Source organism: Lathamus discolor, chromosome 20 (genome assembly GCF_037157495.1).
Source record: "Lathamus discolor isolate bLatDis1 chromosome 20, bLatDis1.hap1, whole genome shotgun sequence".
NCBI lineage: Eukaryota > Metazoa > Chordata > Aves > Psittaciformes > Psittacidae > Lathamus > Lathamus discolor.
Window position 1 is genome coordinate 3,846,757 of NC_088903.1, and position 18,469 is coordinate 3,865,225.

At 43.7% G+C, this 18,469-nt stretch overlaps 1 protein-coding gene across 4 annotated transcripts; it reads right to left on the bottom strand.

Moving 5' to 3' along the window:
• Positions 1-279: 279 nt before the first annotated feature.
• SMARCE1 (SWI/SNF related, matrix associated, actin dependent regulator of chromatin, subfamily e, member 1) lies at positions 280-16,418 on the bottom strand. Of its 4 annotated transcripts, none has more exons than XM_065698925.1 (11): positions 16,189-16,418; positions 15,049-15,104; positions 14,480-14,523; positions 11,638-11,742; positions 9,264-9,344; positions 8,011-8,142; positions 6,273-6,444; positions 3,833-4,005; positions 2,820-2,921; positions 2,084-2,294; positions 280-1,549 (listed from the first exon to the last, which is right to left on the bottom strand). In XM_065698925.1, exons 2-11 carry the CDS (start codon positions 15,053-15,055, stop codon positions 1,341-1,343), a joined length of 1,236 nt encoding a protein of 411 aa, XP_065554997.1. In that variant the 5' UTR covers positions 15,056-15,104; positions 16,189-16,418; the 3' UTR covers positions 280-1,340. The 4 variants fall into 4 exon arrangements, with proteins under 4 accessions (XP_065554997.1, XP_065554996.1, XP_065554994.1 ...); XM_065698924.1 differs by having other exon boundaries at positions 280-1,552; positions 16,220-16,414; XM_065698922.1 differs by having other exon boundaries at positions 280-1,552; positions 16,189-16,414.
• Positions 16,419-18,469: the final 2,051 nt, after the last annotated feature.

Sequence of the window (18,469 nt, forward strand, 5' to 3'; positions counted from 1 at the left end):
CTCAATAACAACTTCCAAGTATTATTTCCCCCACAGCTTCTCCCATTCACTGGTTGTAAAGATCCTTCTAGATGTAGCCAGTGTTCAAACACAAGTCGAGGCCAGCTCAGGGGTTTCTTGCTTTGGTTTTCCAAGCCCTTTTTCAGTGTAACTGTTTGTATGTTGGATATGTCACTAATTCCATGGTTTTACTCCCCTCTGGGCTCAAGCAGGAGGGCAGCTGGTGGAAACCCTAAATCAAACACAGGCATTCCTTAAGAGACAAGAACCAGAGCACTGTGAGTTTAAAAAAACCAAACTTGCTGGATTTTATTTAAACCATTAAAAAAAAAAAAGAGCAAAAGGATTTACAAACCATTACTGCCCCTGGACCCATTATTCCCTAAAAACATTCCAGGTTATTGACTGCAATGCATCATGTGTTCTCTTAGTTGTACAGGAAGCAGCTTCTGTCTGTTGTTGCAATTCAGTGGGTTATTTTCAGAAGGGCTTCAGAGGTTAACATGGGACAAAATGGGGTGATTTTGGTCTCTTAGTAGGAAATAAAGGAGTTCATTGGTACAGAAAAGCAGAGGTTGTTCTGATTAGAAACCTTCCACCTGCCCCCCGCCCCCCTCCCAGACACATCATTTACTGCAAAAGGACAGTTAAAACTTATTCCTTTGGAAGTGGATCTCCTGACATGTTGCATGTGGAATGTGAGCAAGTTTCTGTCACTATAGAACAGCTTCTCTTGGACCAAACCCCCCCAAGACTGAGCCCATCAGCCTTACTTAGGAGCACTCATGAGTAGCAAAAGCTTTCTCTAAAAGCAAAGAGCTGCATCCTGGCTGGCCAGAACCAAAGCAATGGGGCTGCTGGGGGGTTGGTTTTGTGAGATCAAGGACATGCTCTGGGTTGTGGTGCAATAAGCTGATGTGTCAGGACAGAGCCAAGCTCCTCAAGAGACACCCAGAGAGAGCGGAGGCCCATCGTCATCACATTTCAGCCACAAACAGCCAAGAGGGGCCTTTCAGAAAGGCCTCCTCACTGTTATCATGTAAGTAGAACAGTAGACGGGCTGATTTGTAATGTAAAAACCAAAACCAGACCTGTTCTGCTAGGGGGAAAATCCCAAGCAATAGGAAGGACTTCTCTGTATTTTAAGAGGTTTTCTGTCTGCTTTAAGCCACTGCCTCTAAAGGCCCCTGGACATCAGTTTGCTGATAATGTGACACATTACTGAAGCCCAGTATCCTTCGGGAACAAGGGATACAGGCAGGGAAGATATAAAAGCTGCATAGCACATGTTGAAACTAAACCAGTACTTCCTTAAAGAGACACATGAAATGAGTCAATATTTATTCTTTCTTCTCACTGTCCTCGGTGCTGGGGTCTGCAGGAGGCTCCTCCACTGTCGCGCTGTTGCTCTCAGAACCAGTGTTGCTGTCGCTGGTTCCCTCCTCTGCGGTGCTGTCACCCCCTTCTTGGCCACTCTCCTTGTCATCGGGGGTGGATGTTCCTTCTTCTCCATTCTGCTGGGCTTCTGTGCTCTCTTCTGGGTGAGGCTCTTCTGTAACAAGAAGTCAGCCATAAGAAAGCCTTGTTACACCAGAAGCACAGTTCCAGCTCCCTGGTGCCTTTTCCCTTGTGCTTACTCTGGTACGGCAACAACTCGCTACTTTACTGACAACCAACACGCTCCAGTCCAGTAACATTTTCTAATGTCACTGTACAGAACACAAAAAACCTGCAAACCAGCTGGTGCGAGAAGCAGGGGATAAGTGCTGTCATGTCCTCCTAATGCTGATACCAGCACAAGAAAACTCTCAGTTGCTTTTGGCTAACCTGTATTTAAGGGATGAGAGGGGCTTAGAAAGCATTTTTTCCCCTTGTGTACATAACTCAAAGCATTAAACAGGGCATTGTGGTATCTTATTCTCTCCTGTTTAAAAAGGAGCAATTTAAGAAGAAAGCAGACGTGTCAGGTCACAAAGATCAAGTTCTCTATTCTGACTGTTACTGTGCTGAAGCCTTTCTTCCTACTAACAGAAAAAGCAGAGGGAGCACGCTCATGGCCATGCTGGGCCTCTTGTGCCTTTACCTGTCTCCATTGGAGCACTCTCCTCTTCTTTCTTCTCCTCTGCCTTGTTAGCTGCCTGCTCTTCCTCAGCTGTGATGTTGTTTTGGCTGCGTTCTGCTTGCTCAGCTGCTTCCTTTTCCCTTTCCTCCTGCCTCTTGCGAGCCTGTTCCTCCGCCTGAGCAATTTCAGCAGCAATTTTTTCCATATCCACTTCCACCTTCAAACTGCATAACTGGCAATTAAAGAGAGACAAACCAGGAAAGCTTTTACTACCTCAGTTAAAACATCAGTAAAACCCAATGATGAGCTCAGCATTTCTAAATCAAGATTCTTTTGCTTTGTCAAACTTTATAATCAGTAACCAGAGAGGGAGACACAGCAGTAACTGGGCAGAGGGGCACAAGCATGTTACCAAAAAAGGGGGGAATAAACCAGCTAAAGCTTGTTCTTTGAATGCAGACAAGGACAGAGAGAGCAGTGGCTTTAGGCCACCTTCCTTGAGCCGGAGCTACTCTCCCATGAGCTCAAGCCATGATGCCTGAGGGGACTTCCAAGCTGTACTGGCTGAATGTCACCACTAAAGGTCACTGATGGAGCATGAAACAGCACAAGCTCTGTTCACTTTCCAGCATGCACAAGGACACTGCAGTCCTCAGCTGTGTAGTTACACATCACTGAATACAGAACTGTGGGGAGAGTACTTGTACAAATGGGTAACTAACAGATTCCTCAAAGTGGAGAAAAACAAGAGTTGTACCCTTTTGAGCTCGTTGTTAAAGGATTCTGTGCTTTCCAGAAACTTCCTCTTCTTCTCCTGGTGACGCTCTTCAATTTGTAGAAGCTCAGCTTCCAGTTTACGCTGGAAATGAGATAAATGGTGAGAACTTTACTATGCTGTCATCTGAAGAACTAGACACAGTTTACAGCTACCTATAGAAATATATACACCAGTATTTAAAAATATACCTATGTAATATATAAATGACTTTATGCTGTTGAAAAGTATGAATAAACAGGTCTCTGCAGTCACTCAGGATTGGCAAGGTGTACTGTAAGCAGAAAACACTATGCATGTACCTGAGGTGAATCTTCCAGCATAAAACCTACATGTTTTCTTTCATATTATACACCCCACAGGTATGTACAAATGAATACATAAATTACATTCTCTAATGCAGAATGACCACAATTAAAAGGAAAGAAGGGATACCACCCCCCTCCAGATCTGCTTTTGTTCATAAAATTCTGGTGTCTCAGTTTTTTTCACCTATGTGTACACTGGCTATACTGACAGAGGGGTCTTCTGGTAATGTACATGTTTGGAAAAGAGGCACATGCCCAGTCGAACCAAAGTGAAACACCTCACTAGATTTCCTGGTATGTGTTTAACAATGAAATGTTACAATAGGGACCATTTACTGGAATAAAGAATAGTTACAAACAAGATTATGAGTAATAAGCTACCCCAAGTCACAACTCCACCAGTGCCCATTAAATAGGGGACTCCAATTATGTGTAATAGTGAAGATGTGTGGAATTGATACTTAGGATATCCTAAAAAACACACAGAGCTTAACACGATTCTTAATAACAAAACAGCCTGGGAGGTGACGCCTCATGTCTTGCACCTCCCAAGACAGATGAGCTATTCGAGCGTAGAGAACACTGACACCCAACAAGAAGAGTCACGCAGATGATCAAACTATCAGAGACTTGGAGTACAGCCCAACACCATTATCTTCACCAACACTTCGTATCATTTGTCCTTACCTGATGAACCATTAAAGACTGAACCTGGCGTTTCAGAACTTGCATTCTAGCTGTGGTGACCACAGAGCGGACGTCAGGCACCACGCTTTCACTCAGGATCTCACTGATGAGACGATGGTTCCTCTGGAAACGAGCTGTGGCCGTGTGCTTCATAGAAAACCCATCATCATAGTCTGAAGAAAGAGTGTTAAGTGCAACTGCTTTAATGCCACAAAACCAGGACTATGTCCAGTTTTGGTACTGCTTCTTAAAACCAAGATACAAACCTTAACACCAGTTGCTGTCGTGTCACAAAGTTCACAGTAGCACACACAGAACATCAGGTCATCAGAAAAATCACCTTATGAGGACAAACTATTTACCTAGCACAGCTCTAACAGCTGGGATTTGACATGCATTTCCTACAGGCCTGAAATTTGGATTCACCTAGTTAGTTACTGTGCTGCTTTCTGCATTTCCAGAGCAAGAGGGACTATTAGTACACCAAATAAACCCAAACCTACACATTCCTGATCAATCGTGTTACCAGAACAGTATCAACTATAAAATACCAACGGGAGAGTGACTCCTCTCTCAATAAGCTTTGCAGCACAGATCAGACAGACTCATTTTGAAGCACCTGAGGAGTGAAAGCCTCAAGCAGTGATACGTTTACTCATCACTGAAAATTTGCAGTAATGTGTTAAGAGCAATGATTTATTTTTTTAGTAAATGCAGTTTACTGAGAACAATTACAGAAAAAAACCCAAAACACTTCAAGAGAGAAAATACATAAGCAGATGGGTCAAGGTGCTGGTCTCCTTATAAGCTTCTTGTGCAGAAAAGGAATTAAAGACAGCCGAACAGGAACTAAACTGTCTTGTTTGACATTTCTCTACAGGATTAATCACAAAGAGCTATGAATATTTCAGGTCAAGGATTTAGCTTTCTTCTCTCTGATCCAATTAAATGAGCTTCTGATTTTCTGGCAAGATGTGGCAATTTTAATCTAGTCACAGAATTTAACATGAACTATAGCATTATGCAATATTAAAAGTCAAACTAATTAGAATTTAAAGCATAGTAATTAAATAGCATCAAGTATTGGTAAAGAAACAGAAGAAACTTATGTGAGCATAACTCAGATTTAGCTGAGTATTAAAGTCAGTTAAGCACCAAGTATGAATTATCTTCCAGAAGGATGTCATGTAGAAGAGTGCAGAAGTCAAATTTATTTCACATCAAGTTTTCATAATCGAGATCATTTGCCATCTATTCAGAGAGATCTTAAGAAGAGTCCTAAGCTATCATGCAGCAAGATGTTACAAAAGAAGGTAACCACTTTAATGAAAGTTTCTGTCTCCTTTATCTCGAAGTGTTATGTTCAATTTTCCATTGAGGTACCCAATTAAATGAAGCAAAGAAGAGGAAAAACAGTGGGAAGGCAATAGATTTGCAAGAGACAAAAAAGTATTGAGCAAATTTGTCTCCTTAAAGGTGTGCCTTTGTCCTCTTACTAAGATTCCTTTTATGTTGAGAGTTCTTAACCCTAGTGATGGGCAGGATGGGACAGAAGCAACATTTCTGTCACAGAAATAACTTGCTGCTTGGTCCCAGATGGGAAGATGCAACTTGGGGCCTCATGCAGCTGGATCCAGCTGAACTCCTTTGGCCCTGAGGTCCCCAAATGCCAGCTACTGGAACACTAAATGTATTTACATGAATTCTGCAGTTATCTCCCACTGGGTAAAATGCTGCTTGTCGTGTGCTTTCTTTTCAAGGTGTGCATTTACAAAGGGGAAGGAAAAAAAGGGTGTAACTGATTAACATGTTTCCCCCTCAGGTTTCAACAAGCATTGGGCTGTGAACTGCAGAGCAGCCCTTGGGTGGCTGGGGCTGAGTGTTCCCAACGGGTGGGGCCTTTCCTCGCACTCAAATAAACTCAGAACCTTCTCAGCAACTTGCCAGCAGCAAAGGTAACCGATGTCCTCAATCTCAACTGACAGCTGTTGAACAGATCAAAGGTTCAGGTGCTCTTAATCATACCAGAGCTCTGCCTATCAGAATTACGTGCTTCTGGTAATAAAGCACACAATTTCATTTGAGCTGGATTAAATCAGGCATCTAAGCCTTTTATAATGCATATACTAAAGCCATTACAGGGCTTTAAGCAGACTTATTTGTTTTGAACTGTAAGCATTACTTCATCATAATTAAAGGTTGAAATAACTTTTGACACCTTGGAATCAAGAAAAAGTCAGTTGTTGGCTGTATGAAATAAAACTTGATGATGAAAATCACTATTAAAGGTACTAAAATAGGAAGGAAGTAATGTTAAGCACTGTAAGCTGTTAGTTACAGTAAACTGGTAGTTTTCTGTATCTCCATCTGTGTCTCTCTACTGCTGGTCCTGTAATGGCACTGTCTCGGTGGATGTGCACACAAACCCATTTGCGCTTACCATCGGGATCCTCTGCGGGCTGGATGCTCATGTAGGGCTCCCCTTTCTCCATGCGCGACTGCCTCTGGCGGCTCTCCTCTTCCAGTGCAGCCTCCGCACGACTCTTGGCATTGATGTAGGCCAGGTACGCAGGAGAGTTGTGGTAGGCCTTCATGGACTCATTGTACTCTATCTGAAACGTGACCAATAGCGTTTGATTGCACGAGGGGATGATTTCAGCCTGGACACAACTGCAGCCTGTACAACTCATGTTGTAGTTGTACAGATAAAGCTATTCTGAATCATCCAGTGATACACAAATGACTATTCTCTGAAGTTTTTTAACAATTGGAACTTCTTCCATAGTCATTCATGTTTTAGAAACACTAGCTGTGCTTCTAGGTACGCTTCAGCTTTAATACCTGAGAAGTCTTAAACAACAGCTTTCTTTTTTGAGAGTTAAAAAGCAACTGCCTCAGAACAAGGCATTTATGATCAGATGAACTCTGACAGGATAAAAATAATCAGTTAACTTAACATACTCTCAATAAATCTCCGGAGTTCTAACTAGATCTTTGATTCTGATTTCTTCTCTTTCTTTATTGCAGTATGTCATGAACCAGTTTTCAAAATAACTTAAGATTTTTCCATCCTTTGATCCATCCCTGCCCTGGGATGATACAGAATGCTGCAGCCAGACTACAGTCTCCTCCTGGTAGCAGGTCTGCACCACTATTTTCACCTTCTTTGAAGTATTTTTGCCCTTTGATTTGCTTTCTTTAATCTCACTTTTAAAATGTGCCAAGTCTAGATTTTGTACAGTGATCTGAGATACTTCCAATGAAAAAATATAATCTACATAATGTTAAATGTTAAAGGTACCTAAGCATCTCATTTTCTTTATGGTTAGGACTGGAATACTTCTACCTAGGCACTGGAAAAATATGACCAGGATGGCCCCTGCCCCAAGGAGCTTACAATCTAAACATCATGACCAAGTTAAAAAATAGAATCCCTTGATTATTTGTTTGCTTGAACTAAGAGCATCCAGCTTTGAAGCGCTTCTCTATTGACCTGCAATAAAAACAGCTTAGATTTGACCAGGTTACACACAGCCTCAGATGCCTACCAGGTTTAAGGACAACACAGCAGTTGGACAATTCCCTTTGTTACCTCAGGATTACAATACCAGTCTTGTCAAGGTCCTCAACACTTACCAACCTAGACACACAGGTAGCTGTCATCTCTCGTCATCAGGATCAATAAAACCAAAACAAAATCACGAGAAAAACCCTAAAAGTGGTAACATTTTAAGAAACAAAACACTGTGTCATAGCGTGGAGTGACACCAGATTACACCATGAAAACCAAACCCTACGTGACTGGAAGTCTTTCATGAACACGTTCATGACAATAGCAGTAGTTGCAGAGCACCAGTTTTGAAAGAGGATTTTGGTGTTGAGACAATCTTTTCAATACTGATGTTGTACAAGCAAATCCATTCATTAAACAGTTAAAATCGACACTCAATTATCAATACTTCATTTTGAATTAGGTCTAAAAACTGACCAGTCACAGTTGATGTACAGTTATTTAAAAAAATCTAAAAGATGTGTCAGGATATAACTTCCATTTAAGTTACATACAGGGGTCTCCTGAATGCCTCATACACCACTGCATGGGGAAGATGAATTTTTCTTCTCAGACCAGTTCCTAGAAGAATCAGCTGTAATAAACATCCCAGATTTCTTCCATTTACCTTTTCAGCTTCATATTCATTCAAATACTCTTGCTTCTCTTCATCAGTGAGATCTCGCCACATTCCTCCAATAATCTTGCCAATTTCCCATAACTTCAAATCAGGATTGGACGCCTTCACTTGGTCCCAGACCTTAACAGAAACAGCTGGAGCTTTACTAATGATATCTAAATACTTCCAAATTACACATTTTATATTGTCATCTCAGTGTTCTTTCTGGAATCACCATGAAAAACAGGATTAAGTTAGGAATGAGTCTGGCTAAACTATCTCGATTATTTTCTGGGGCAGGAGGTCAGTAGGAAGCCATCTACTGAAACAGGCAATTGCTGAAATGGCTTTGGTTTCATGAGAATATTGCCTTTAACCCTCTTAATTCTCTTCTTAAATGCACATCGCTGCATCTCGGGGAAAAAAAAAGGCTACTGAGTAAACACATCCAGCAGTGGGTTATGATAAAGAGCACTGAGCTTTTCACATCAGAATGTAACATTGCAAAATATTTTGCAGTCTTGCTGATCAATCTGAGTTCCAACAAGTTCTGACTCCACCAAGAAAGTTTCTAACTTTATAGGGAAAAAGAAAAACCAAAAAGGAGAGCTGCCAGTGTTATTTCTTGCTGTGCCACTTGACATTTTTTTTTGTTGATGGTTTTTTGCCTAAGACAGACATGCTGGTAAAGGTATTTTACCAGAAGCGGAAGGAATTCCTTCTGGCTCACCCGCTTCAGCCAGGCTGACATGCCCTCCCCATGCCCCATCAGATTTCAGACTCCACAAGAGTCTCTCTCCTACTTTCTGTCAAACAGTTCACAGAATAGCGAAGTAAACGGTGCCACAGGCTAGGGTGGTGAAGGAGAACATGCACAGTCCACTCATTGCTACTCTTCAGTCCAGCTACAGCACTGTACCAAGCCCAGTATACCGCAAGGAATACTTCCTTTATATATAAAAGTTCTGTCAGTAAGTCACAGGAACTTCTGCATGTGGCAGGGCGGATCCTTGTCAGCAGACAGTGGTAGTACTTAGCATTTTAGAGAAAACTTTTCCCCCCAGAAACTGGCAACTGCGTGAACAGACTACTGCTGCCTTCATTGTGAAGGGCAATGCATCTGTATTTTACAATTCCCTTAAAAGAATGTGCAGGCTGTTAGAAGTCAAAGTTTAGAAGCTGAAACTAAGATAATAGCAATTAATTGTTAGCACATACAAACACTAACTTTCATTATAACTTGGTTGACACTGTATACCCACCTTCCGGCTGTACCTCATGTAGGGCATCAGGGGCTTGTCTGGGGGTTTGGGGGGCTTTGGAATGGTAATACCAGAGGAAGCCTATAAAAGAACCGAATAAATCCATTTGTTAACACGATCACTGGGCAAAGTCTACAGATACGTTTCGGAAAACACTCATTCTTGTGCAATTAACCCAAACCAACCACACGCACCCCCACTAAGAGAAGCAAACAACATCACCAAAAAGTCACCCAAGCTGGGAACAGATACTAACTAGAGCTGGTCCTCAGTCATGTTTTCCCAATGTTAGTCTGTCCTTTTAGCTGTAAGTTCAGAGAGCAGTAACTAGATAAACCTTCAAAAGGGCTCCATATTCTTAAACTGAAATAGGCAGCTTAGAAATTTAAATGGAAACACCAATCCCAGCAGGTCGTTTTTCTCACTTCTGATGAGCAATTTGTTCTACCCGTTTTGACAAATTTAATGTGGCTACTGTACAGGTGGAAAAAAGATAAGGAGTTTAAGATCAGAAAGTTAAGACATACTTTCATTTTCAAATCATTTTAACCATCTATTTGTCTGCAAAATTTGTCAGTGGAATTTTGGAGCCAGCTACACTAAACTAAACCCCATCCAACTGAGCCATCAAGGTGTGCATTATCTCTCTCTGAACTGTACTTAATGGTCCAAATTAGCCTGTAATATCCTTCTGTGCCATTATCTCCCTCTAGCTTTGCACACTGACAAGAACATTGCTCACACTAAACAAAAGGACAACGACCACTAACTGCTGTGGATGGGAAGCTGCTGCATCCTCTCTTGGCCCCTCAACCTACAAAACACCTGACAGGGTTTTCTCCTAAAACAGTGCAGTAACATGACAGTCCCTGTCAGCTGCAGGCTCTGGAAACCTCCACTCCTCGAGCACTTCCACATGCCAGGACTTGTATTACATGAAGTGGGAGCATTCTCATAAAAATATAAAGTAGTTCCAAGATTTTTCAGGACTACAGCCATAGAGAAGCAAATGTATCTGGCCAAGAAAGCCCATGTTCAGTGTTCAGCTTTCCAATTTTAACTCTTGGTATCTTTTGTTTTGCTGAATTTATGGAGCTCTATGAAACGATGCGTACAAGATTGTGTATAAATAATGTGCATGAAGTATGTGCATTACCAAATGTATACACAGATACACATACAGATGGGTTGGAAAACATCAACGGAAACTGTTTAATGCTTTTAAATTAACAGGGATTTAAAGACACCATACATATACTGATATATGCATGGCAGAAAAGGCTGTATATGCTTATGACATACAGAAACAATGGAAGTTCTCAGACGAAACCTGATTTATTCCTGTATAAGGAAAAAAGTCTCTGTTCAGACAGTGCGTGAGTCAAGTTCCAGCTTGTATGGGGAAGGTCTTTTCTGTAAACATTTTAACAAACCAGATGAACTTCATAAATGAAGTCTGAAAGAAGGTTTATATAAGAGGCATAAAAGGTGTACACTTCATTAAACACACCATCTATTTGTTCCTTGAGAAATCTTTTCATCGTGTTCCAAAGTAATCACATCTTTTGAGGTAGAAAGTTTTATATTAAAACCTTGAAGTTATGAGAATTACAGGAACTTTACAAAAATCAGGAATTTACTCTGTTTCCGTTGTTAGCTCTGAAAATGTTACACTTCCAGTGTCTACTTTTATTTCCTAACTGCATCCAACACTCAGGACTTGACCTGCATTTGAAAGAAGCTGTCACCTCTCTCATCACTCAACTCCATCTCACTTGGTTTACTCTGTGAAAAATGAATGCAACATCCATTTTCCACACCCTGACAGAGTACATGAGATCTGAAAGGATTCTATTATCATCACACTTTTGTTGAAAGAAGCAATTGCTGAACCTGGGACTTTGTAGTTATTACCAGACTAAGAGTGGAAAGAACAACAAAGGCTTGCATCTCTTGCATGGCTCAACAGTATGATGCAACTATTACCAATGATCTCCAGTTCGCAAAATGTTCTTGTCTTTGACTAAACCTCAATAAAATGAGCAGTTCCCTCCCTCCAAGAATTCATACCCAGGCTACAGAACTCTTCCCTGAGCATGCAGTGGTCACTGAAGACCACAAAGTCTGTCTTTTTGGAGTTCTGCATCATACATGATTACCACATTGTTTTCTCTGCTGAGTAGAAGTCCATTTTCCTGCAAAAGGTTTCAGAGTGAGAGGGAAGGGGGTTAAGGAGGTGGAATAAGAGTCAGAAGTAATGTTCCTGGTTTTATAAAGAAGTGGCAGCAGCCAAGCCTCAGAAGGACCTAACCCTAGAGCCGCTCCTGGTCAATTCCTGTTGTTTGCTGGATGATGTAATAGTTGATTCTCCTACCGTGACCCGGCTGTTGGTGCCCGGGTTCCCTCCCAGCCTGTAGTTGTTGTAGGCCAGATGGCTGTATGGATTGTATCCCACAAACCCTGGTGTGCTGGGCATTTGCTGATGGAAACAAATGAGACAAAAACACGAATGAGAAATGAGCTCAAACGAGGAAAACACAGAAATGAAAATGAACTGCAATATGGCATGCAAAAGCAACCAGAATTTAAACAAGCAAATGAGGTGTAGCAGTTGGTATCTTCTCAACACAAAACTTACTCCAGTAAAAACCTATTAAGGAAACAAGATTTTTAAGCAAAAGTGTCACTACAAGTTTCTAAAGTTGGTGATTTTATTTTTGCTAAGTGTAACTCTTTTAAATAAGTATTCTATAAACCCAGCTCATGGCTAGTAAGAGTGTCCAACATAAGCCACCAAGAAATTCAGAAAGACTCCTGGATCCAAAGGTTTAAGCTCACACAGCAACACAGCACACAGTAATCACACAGAAATCCCCACAATCCACATTTAAGGTACCAGTGACAATCCCTGCCTGCTTTTCTTCCCATCATTCTCCCTTTCCAACAAACATTATACAGCCAGTAAACAGGGCGCGGAATAAATCTCTCAAAGCACCACCTGTGCACCACTGCCAGTATCTGAACTTTCCTGGTGGTTCACAGACACAGTTTGGGGACCTGGGATTTACAAGCTGGGAAAGATGACAATTCAGAGATACCCCCCTCTGTTCTGGGGTAGGCTGCAGGCTGACAGAGGTGAGGAACCACTGCAATATACAGGTCAGAGGCTACAAACAAGTCTTAACAGATGACTGAATCCAAGACAATTTAAGAATACATTTTTGTTCATTCCTGAAAGTGGATCCATTCATTCTCACCTCAGTAACGTAGATGAAAATTTGAATTTCTTTACTTTATGTTGATGATGGGTAAGAAGGAATTGTATCAGAAGGTTCACTGCATTCCTTCCTCACATAAATCTCTCTCCTGCTTTTTTCCATTATCCCGTTTCCCAATCAAATTTTGTTGGTTAAAAAACCCCCAGTGGAACCACTGTTAAATAGCAATTATGAAGTCCTGTGGCATTCACAATATCCTGTAGCATTTCATCCACAACTTTTCCCACTCTTTAGTAGCACTTTAGCCCTTATAAGCAGCACATACTGCAGTTGTGTTTTGAAGTGATTTGCTGACTGAACCCATTCTAGAACACAGCTACAAACCTTGCACAGGTCAGTTCAGGACTCCAAGAACCAGGGTATGACAAATAAACACAGAACAAAGAGAACCTATAGGCTATACTACATTAACTTGTGAAGTTTTCAAGTGCATGTAGACAAACTGTAGTTAGTTTATTTCTAAACATATACAGGTTATCCTTTGACGGCCTTTTATATCTATATATTTATTGCCAACTTTTTAATCTCAGCCACAGCAGCTGACATTTACTCAATCCATGTGCCTGTGATCACAACATACACAGCCACTATTTAATAAGACGCCGTTTTACTACAGTTTTTTGTGTTACCATAACAGGTTTGGAACTACACTTCTTCAATAAAACCAGATGACAATTGTAATCTCCGTCTGCTTTCTGCAAGACAGGATTTAGATGTTACAGGGGAACTACCTTGCATTACATGGGGAATTTTTACTTCAGCTATAATATTGCAGTTAACTACTGGTGCTCCGTTGACTGTAGTAACTGGAACTGGCCGTGCATACAAGCAGTAGGGTTATTTGTCTACTCTGAGGACTTGCATTAGCAGAGCACAGACTATCACCAGAAGGCCTGCACAAAGTAATACAGAAGACATTTGCAAGACAGGTCATGCATGTCACTAGTTGAAAATTTGTTTCATATACTCTTCTAAAGTGACTAGAGAATGTACCACGCTGATAGAAACCATTTAACAGCTGTATCCATGCTACATCCCAAAGAATCACACACGGATGTGCACAGCTCTCGATGCAGGAATCCAGTTGTAAGAGCAGATGCCATCATGTTCCGACACTGGCACAGATCTATTCCGTTGTGTGCAAAATGAAAACTCTGAACAGACTACACAAATAAAAGTTTTATTTATGGAAGTTTATAAGGAACATAATTTATACATTCTGTACTTTTCAAGCCTTTCTGAATGTGAAGTATGGCACGATAAATTTGAAGGATCACATTTCATCTAAATGCCATCCTGCAGTTTTCACTCCAGATGCAGAAATCAGGGACACTCTATTGGATAACAGCTTCCCAATTTTCTTTGGTAAAAAAAGAAAATAAATCACTATAGCATCCTTACTCATTCTTCTGTACGAAAGGCTTGGATTTGCTCACGCAAATACATAATGTGAGTGCTACAGAAAAGGTGCATTTGCTTTCAAAGTCTTTCCTTACCACTGTGTACTGGTATATCAGTACCTTTTTAAACATGGACAAACATGGGCACAGTTCTGAAAATCAGCTGAAAAATGCTCTGTTTGCCCATAATCTGGGCAGAGGTTGAGTGGGAAATTCTAGAATTAAATATATCAGTTTGTTAACTATTCCAGTGAACTGGTGCAACCCACTGGGAATAATTTAAGACCAACTGACTGCTTACAGAAAATTCAGTATCTGCAGGATGTAGCCTTAAAGGCAAAGCAAAATTATCCAGCTTCTCTTTGCCAAACTCCTGAAGAAATGAGATTTAATTAATGCATATCACATTAATAATGAACTATGACTAGCTTGTGTTTCCAATACAGGAAGGTGATGCAACTCCATAATTATTGCTCTGGTAAGTTATTAAAGACTAGATTACCATGTCTGTGTTAATGAGAAAAATCACTATACTTACGGTTGCAGGAGCTGGGGTAGGAGGTGGGGCATAAGATGGCCTTTCTGTTAAGATATAAATGTAAGCACATTTTTTTTTCCCTTGAAAAACTGAGTGATTTTTAATAAGGCATGTGCTGTGGCAAACATTTTTAAGCAATTTACAAAACCAAGACAGAAATCCCACTTTCAAAGACTTTGCATTTTGCCACTGAAGAGCATAAAGCAAAGAGTACAAGAGAAAAAAAAGAGAAAAAAGTTAAGACCACAGAACTGCTCTATTGTCAGCCTTTTATTTAGGCAAAAGACTGAGAAATACAAAATCCATTTATAAGGAGATAAATTAAAAAGGGGATAAGCAGAAATGCCTTGAAAGGGGATTTAAAATAAACTGTGAGATTTGGACTTCCTGTGCAAACATGCCGGAAAATCAGCCTCAGCAAGATTTAAGGCCCAGAGTTTGGTCACGAATAACTACACTTTATCTCATTCCTTTTAATGCAAGGAATAAGAATGTTCTCTCACAAACACCTTCTGTTGAACCAGATGTTTAATTCATCAAGTTAAAGGAAGAAAAATCTGAAGACTTACTTGACATTTTGATAGGATAGGCAAATTTTCAGCCAACTGACATTATATTTGTACTTCTGAAAGACAAAAGAATACCATGCTATTAAGTATTACACCGTTGCTTCCCCAAATCCTTGAAGCTTCATCACAGTTACCACTGATTATAAAAAATCTTTCCAATTCTGAAATAAAGAAAAAAAGTTTCTAACACTAAGGATGTTTTATCTCTTTCGAAAATGAATGTACTTTCTAAGGACAACGGCCTTAAATCATACAGCGGTTTGTGTTGGGAGGGACCTTAAAGCTCATTCAGTTCCAACCCCCTGCCACGGGCAGGGACCCCTTCCACTGGAGCAGCTTGCTCCAAGCCCCTGTGTCCAACCTGGCCTTGAGCACTGCCAGGGATGGGGCAGCCACAGCTTCTCTGGGCACCCTGTGCCAGCGCCTCAGCACCCTCACAGGGAAGAGCTTCTGCCTAAGAGCTCAGCTCAGTCTCTCCTCTGGCAGATTACAGCCATTTCACAACTAATCAGCTGTGAAATAATGCTCAGGTTTATCTTATTCATATTAAGGATATATATTTTTCCTCTCAACAAATATAGAATACCCCATCATTTTACACTGTTTCAGAGAACGGGTATTAAATGTCCAAATTAAACGGTATCTGCTGTACACGGTACAAAACCCCAGGCACGGAGCACACCGCTGCCGCCGCGCAGGCCGCGACCTCACTGACCCTTCAGCAGCCCACCGGGGTCACGGGAAGAGCGCAGTAACAAAGCGGTGTGGGGTTTTTATCAGCCTTTTTCTCCAAAGAACTCCCCAGCGATCGCACCAGCAGCCCGACCCCGGGGGAATTGCCCGACTAACGCCATACTCCGCTTCGGGCTCGCTCAAACTCTTTGACATGGGGTCGCTCATGAGGCTCGAGGCACTCAAACGGGAGAAGGCCCAGAAAGGGCCCCTTCAGCCCCACCGCCTTTCCCCGCGGTGCACCCCGGGGCCGAGCCCACCTCGCTCCTGCTGCCGTAGGGAAACGTCGCTGCAGCCCCGTGCACGCCCCTGGGCCCCACCGGCGCGGCCCCCTCAGCCCCAGCGGCCGCCGACGGGGACGAGACCCATCCCCTCCCGCGGCCCCCGGGCCCGCTCGGCCCGACTCACCCGCTCCGGCCTCGCTCCCTTTGTTCCTCACCAGGCCGGGGCGGTGGCGAGGACAGCGCCTGCGCCCTGCGCTCCGCACTTTCGACACATCGCCGCCGTCCTCCTGCAGCCCACCGCCGCGGTCTCTGCTTGAAGGTGGAGGCGGTTCGGCCTTCCCCGCTCCTCCCGGAGTCCCCGCCGGGCCGGCTCCAGCCCTTCTCCGCACCGCTCCTTGCTCGGCAGTGGCCAGAAGCGGTCGTGGCGAATCTGCGGGACTCGCAGGCCGCGCCCATCCCAGCCATTACCGGGAAGGCGCCTCCTCCCCGGCCGCTGCGGGGTGTCACCGGCCCTCCTGAGGCGTGGAGCGGGCGGCACCAGCTCCTCCCCGCCGCAGTCTCAGTCCCCTTCATCCCGGGATGACGAGGGAAAGGTGCGGGCTGGAAACTGCCGCTGCCACGTCCCACGCAGCGCTTTGCGCAGCGAGCCCACCCCCCCCTCCCGCCGGGCAGCCCCCGCCGCTGCTTCCGTGCCCATAGCGGGCTGCGGCCGCGGCGCAGCCTGCGGTGGCGAATCTGCGGCGGCGAACCAGCAGCGAGGGAGGGGCCGTTGGCACGTGGTGTTTGGCGCCTTTTTTGCCCCCGTGAGGGAGCGCGCGATCCCTGAGGCGCTGCGAGTGGGGGCCTGGGGCAGCGCCGCGGCGTTAGGCCCGCAGGTGGGCCCCGCAAAGGCAGGCAGCGAGCGGGGTGGAGGGTCCGGGCAGGGAGCGAGGTGGAGGGTCCAGGCAGGGAGCGAGGTGAAGGGTGCCGGCAGGGAGCGAGGTGAAGGGTCCAGGCAGGGAGCGAGGTGAAAGGTTAAGGCAGGGAGAGAAGTGAAGGATCCCGGCAGGGAGCGAGGTGAAGGGTCCGGGCAGGGAGCGAGCGGGGTGGAGGGTGCCGGCAGGGAGCGAGGTGAAGGGTTAAGGCAGGGAGCGAGGTGGAGGGTCCAGGCAGGGAGCGAGGTGAAGGGTCCGGACAGGGAGCGAGGTGAAGGGTTCAGGCAGGGAGCGAGCGGGGTGGAGGGTCCGGGCAGGGAGCGAGGTGAAGGGTCCCGACAGGGAGTGAGGTGGAGGGTGCCGGCAGGGAGCGAGCGAAGTGAAGGGTCCTGGCAGGCCTGGGCACGCTTTGCCCGTGCCAAGTAGGCAGCGTGGGGCTGAAAATGGTGGTTTGGGAACGGCAGGGCTAAGAAGCGAAGCTGAATCGGGGCAGGATACCGGAGGCAGGACGGCGGCAGAGGGATGTGAGGGGAGGAAGGCTGGTCGTGCAGGATGCGCGAGAGACCTGATAAATCTGTGTAGTTTGCTGGTCAGTTTCAAGCTAAATCAGGCCGAGCCACTCAAGCAGCTGCTGGGCCACAGGGGATGATGAGTTACAGCAGGCTGGGAGCAGTGGGGTTATCCAGAACAGTTTCTGGCAGAGGCTTGTGAAGGTCTCGCATGGAGTGGTCAGAAAGCTTGCAAATCCACACTGCAGAACACCACGTGAGGAAGGTGAAGGATTTCAGACCTCAGCAGTCAGGAGTCTTTTACACAGTGAAAATCGTGGAAGTGACTGAATTAAGTATAAAAAAGTAACATTTGGCATTGAAATGCTGTCATATGACTGATACGGCTCAGATGGGTGATCCCTACTTAACCCAAAAGGATGGTAAAAGATGAAGAAAAACTACCTGAAATGATACCACATTGCTGCAAGCTAGGCCCATTTCTCTTTGATGCCTGCAGTTCTTTTTAGCCCAGTTCCCTTCCGTTTTAAAATAAGTATATTTTTATGGACAACTAAAGAGACAAGAGCTCCGTCCTGCTTACAGTGTGGTGTCTGTGGCCACAATTAGAATTTGTTGATACGCAGTAGAATAATGTGTGACAACTAAAATAAGAATCAAAGAAATTCCTCATGCAGCCAACCCATCTTCAGTCGACCAGTTTCACCCTGGCAGAATATTTGTAAAGGTGAGAAAATACTTACTAAGAGCTGAAAAATAACTTGGTTTTCAGCTTGGTTTTGACCGCTTCCCACACTAATCTCTAGTTTATTGATAACGTGGTTTTGTTGATAGTGTTAAAATGCATTTAATGTTGATAGTGTTAAAATACACTCTGAATTTGCACAGCTTGTTGAAACATGGTTTTCAAGTATGCTACTGATGCTCACTTTCCATGCTGAAGGTTCTGAATCATTCTGTGTGCTTTCAAAGCTAGCAGAGTATTCCTTCCTTTGTTTTGTGGTTGGGTTTTTTTGCTTTGCTGTTTGCCTGCTTTCCACGT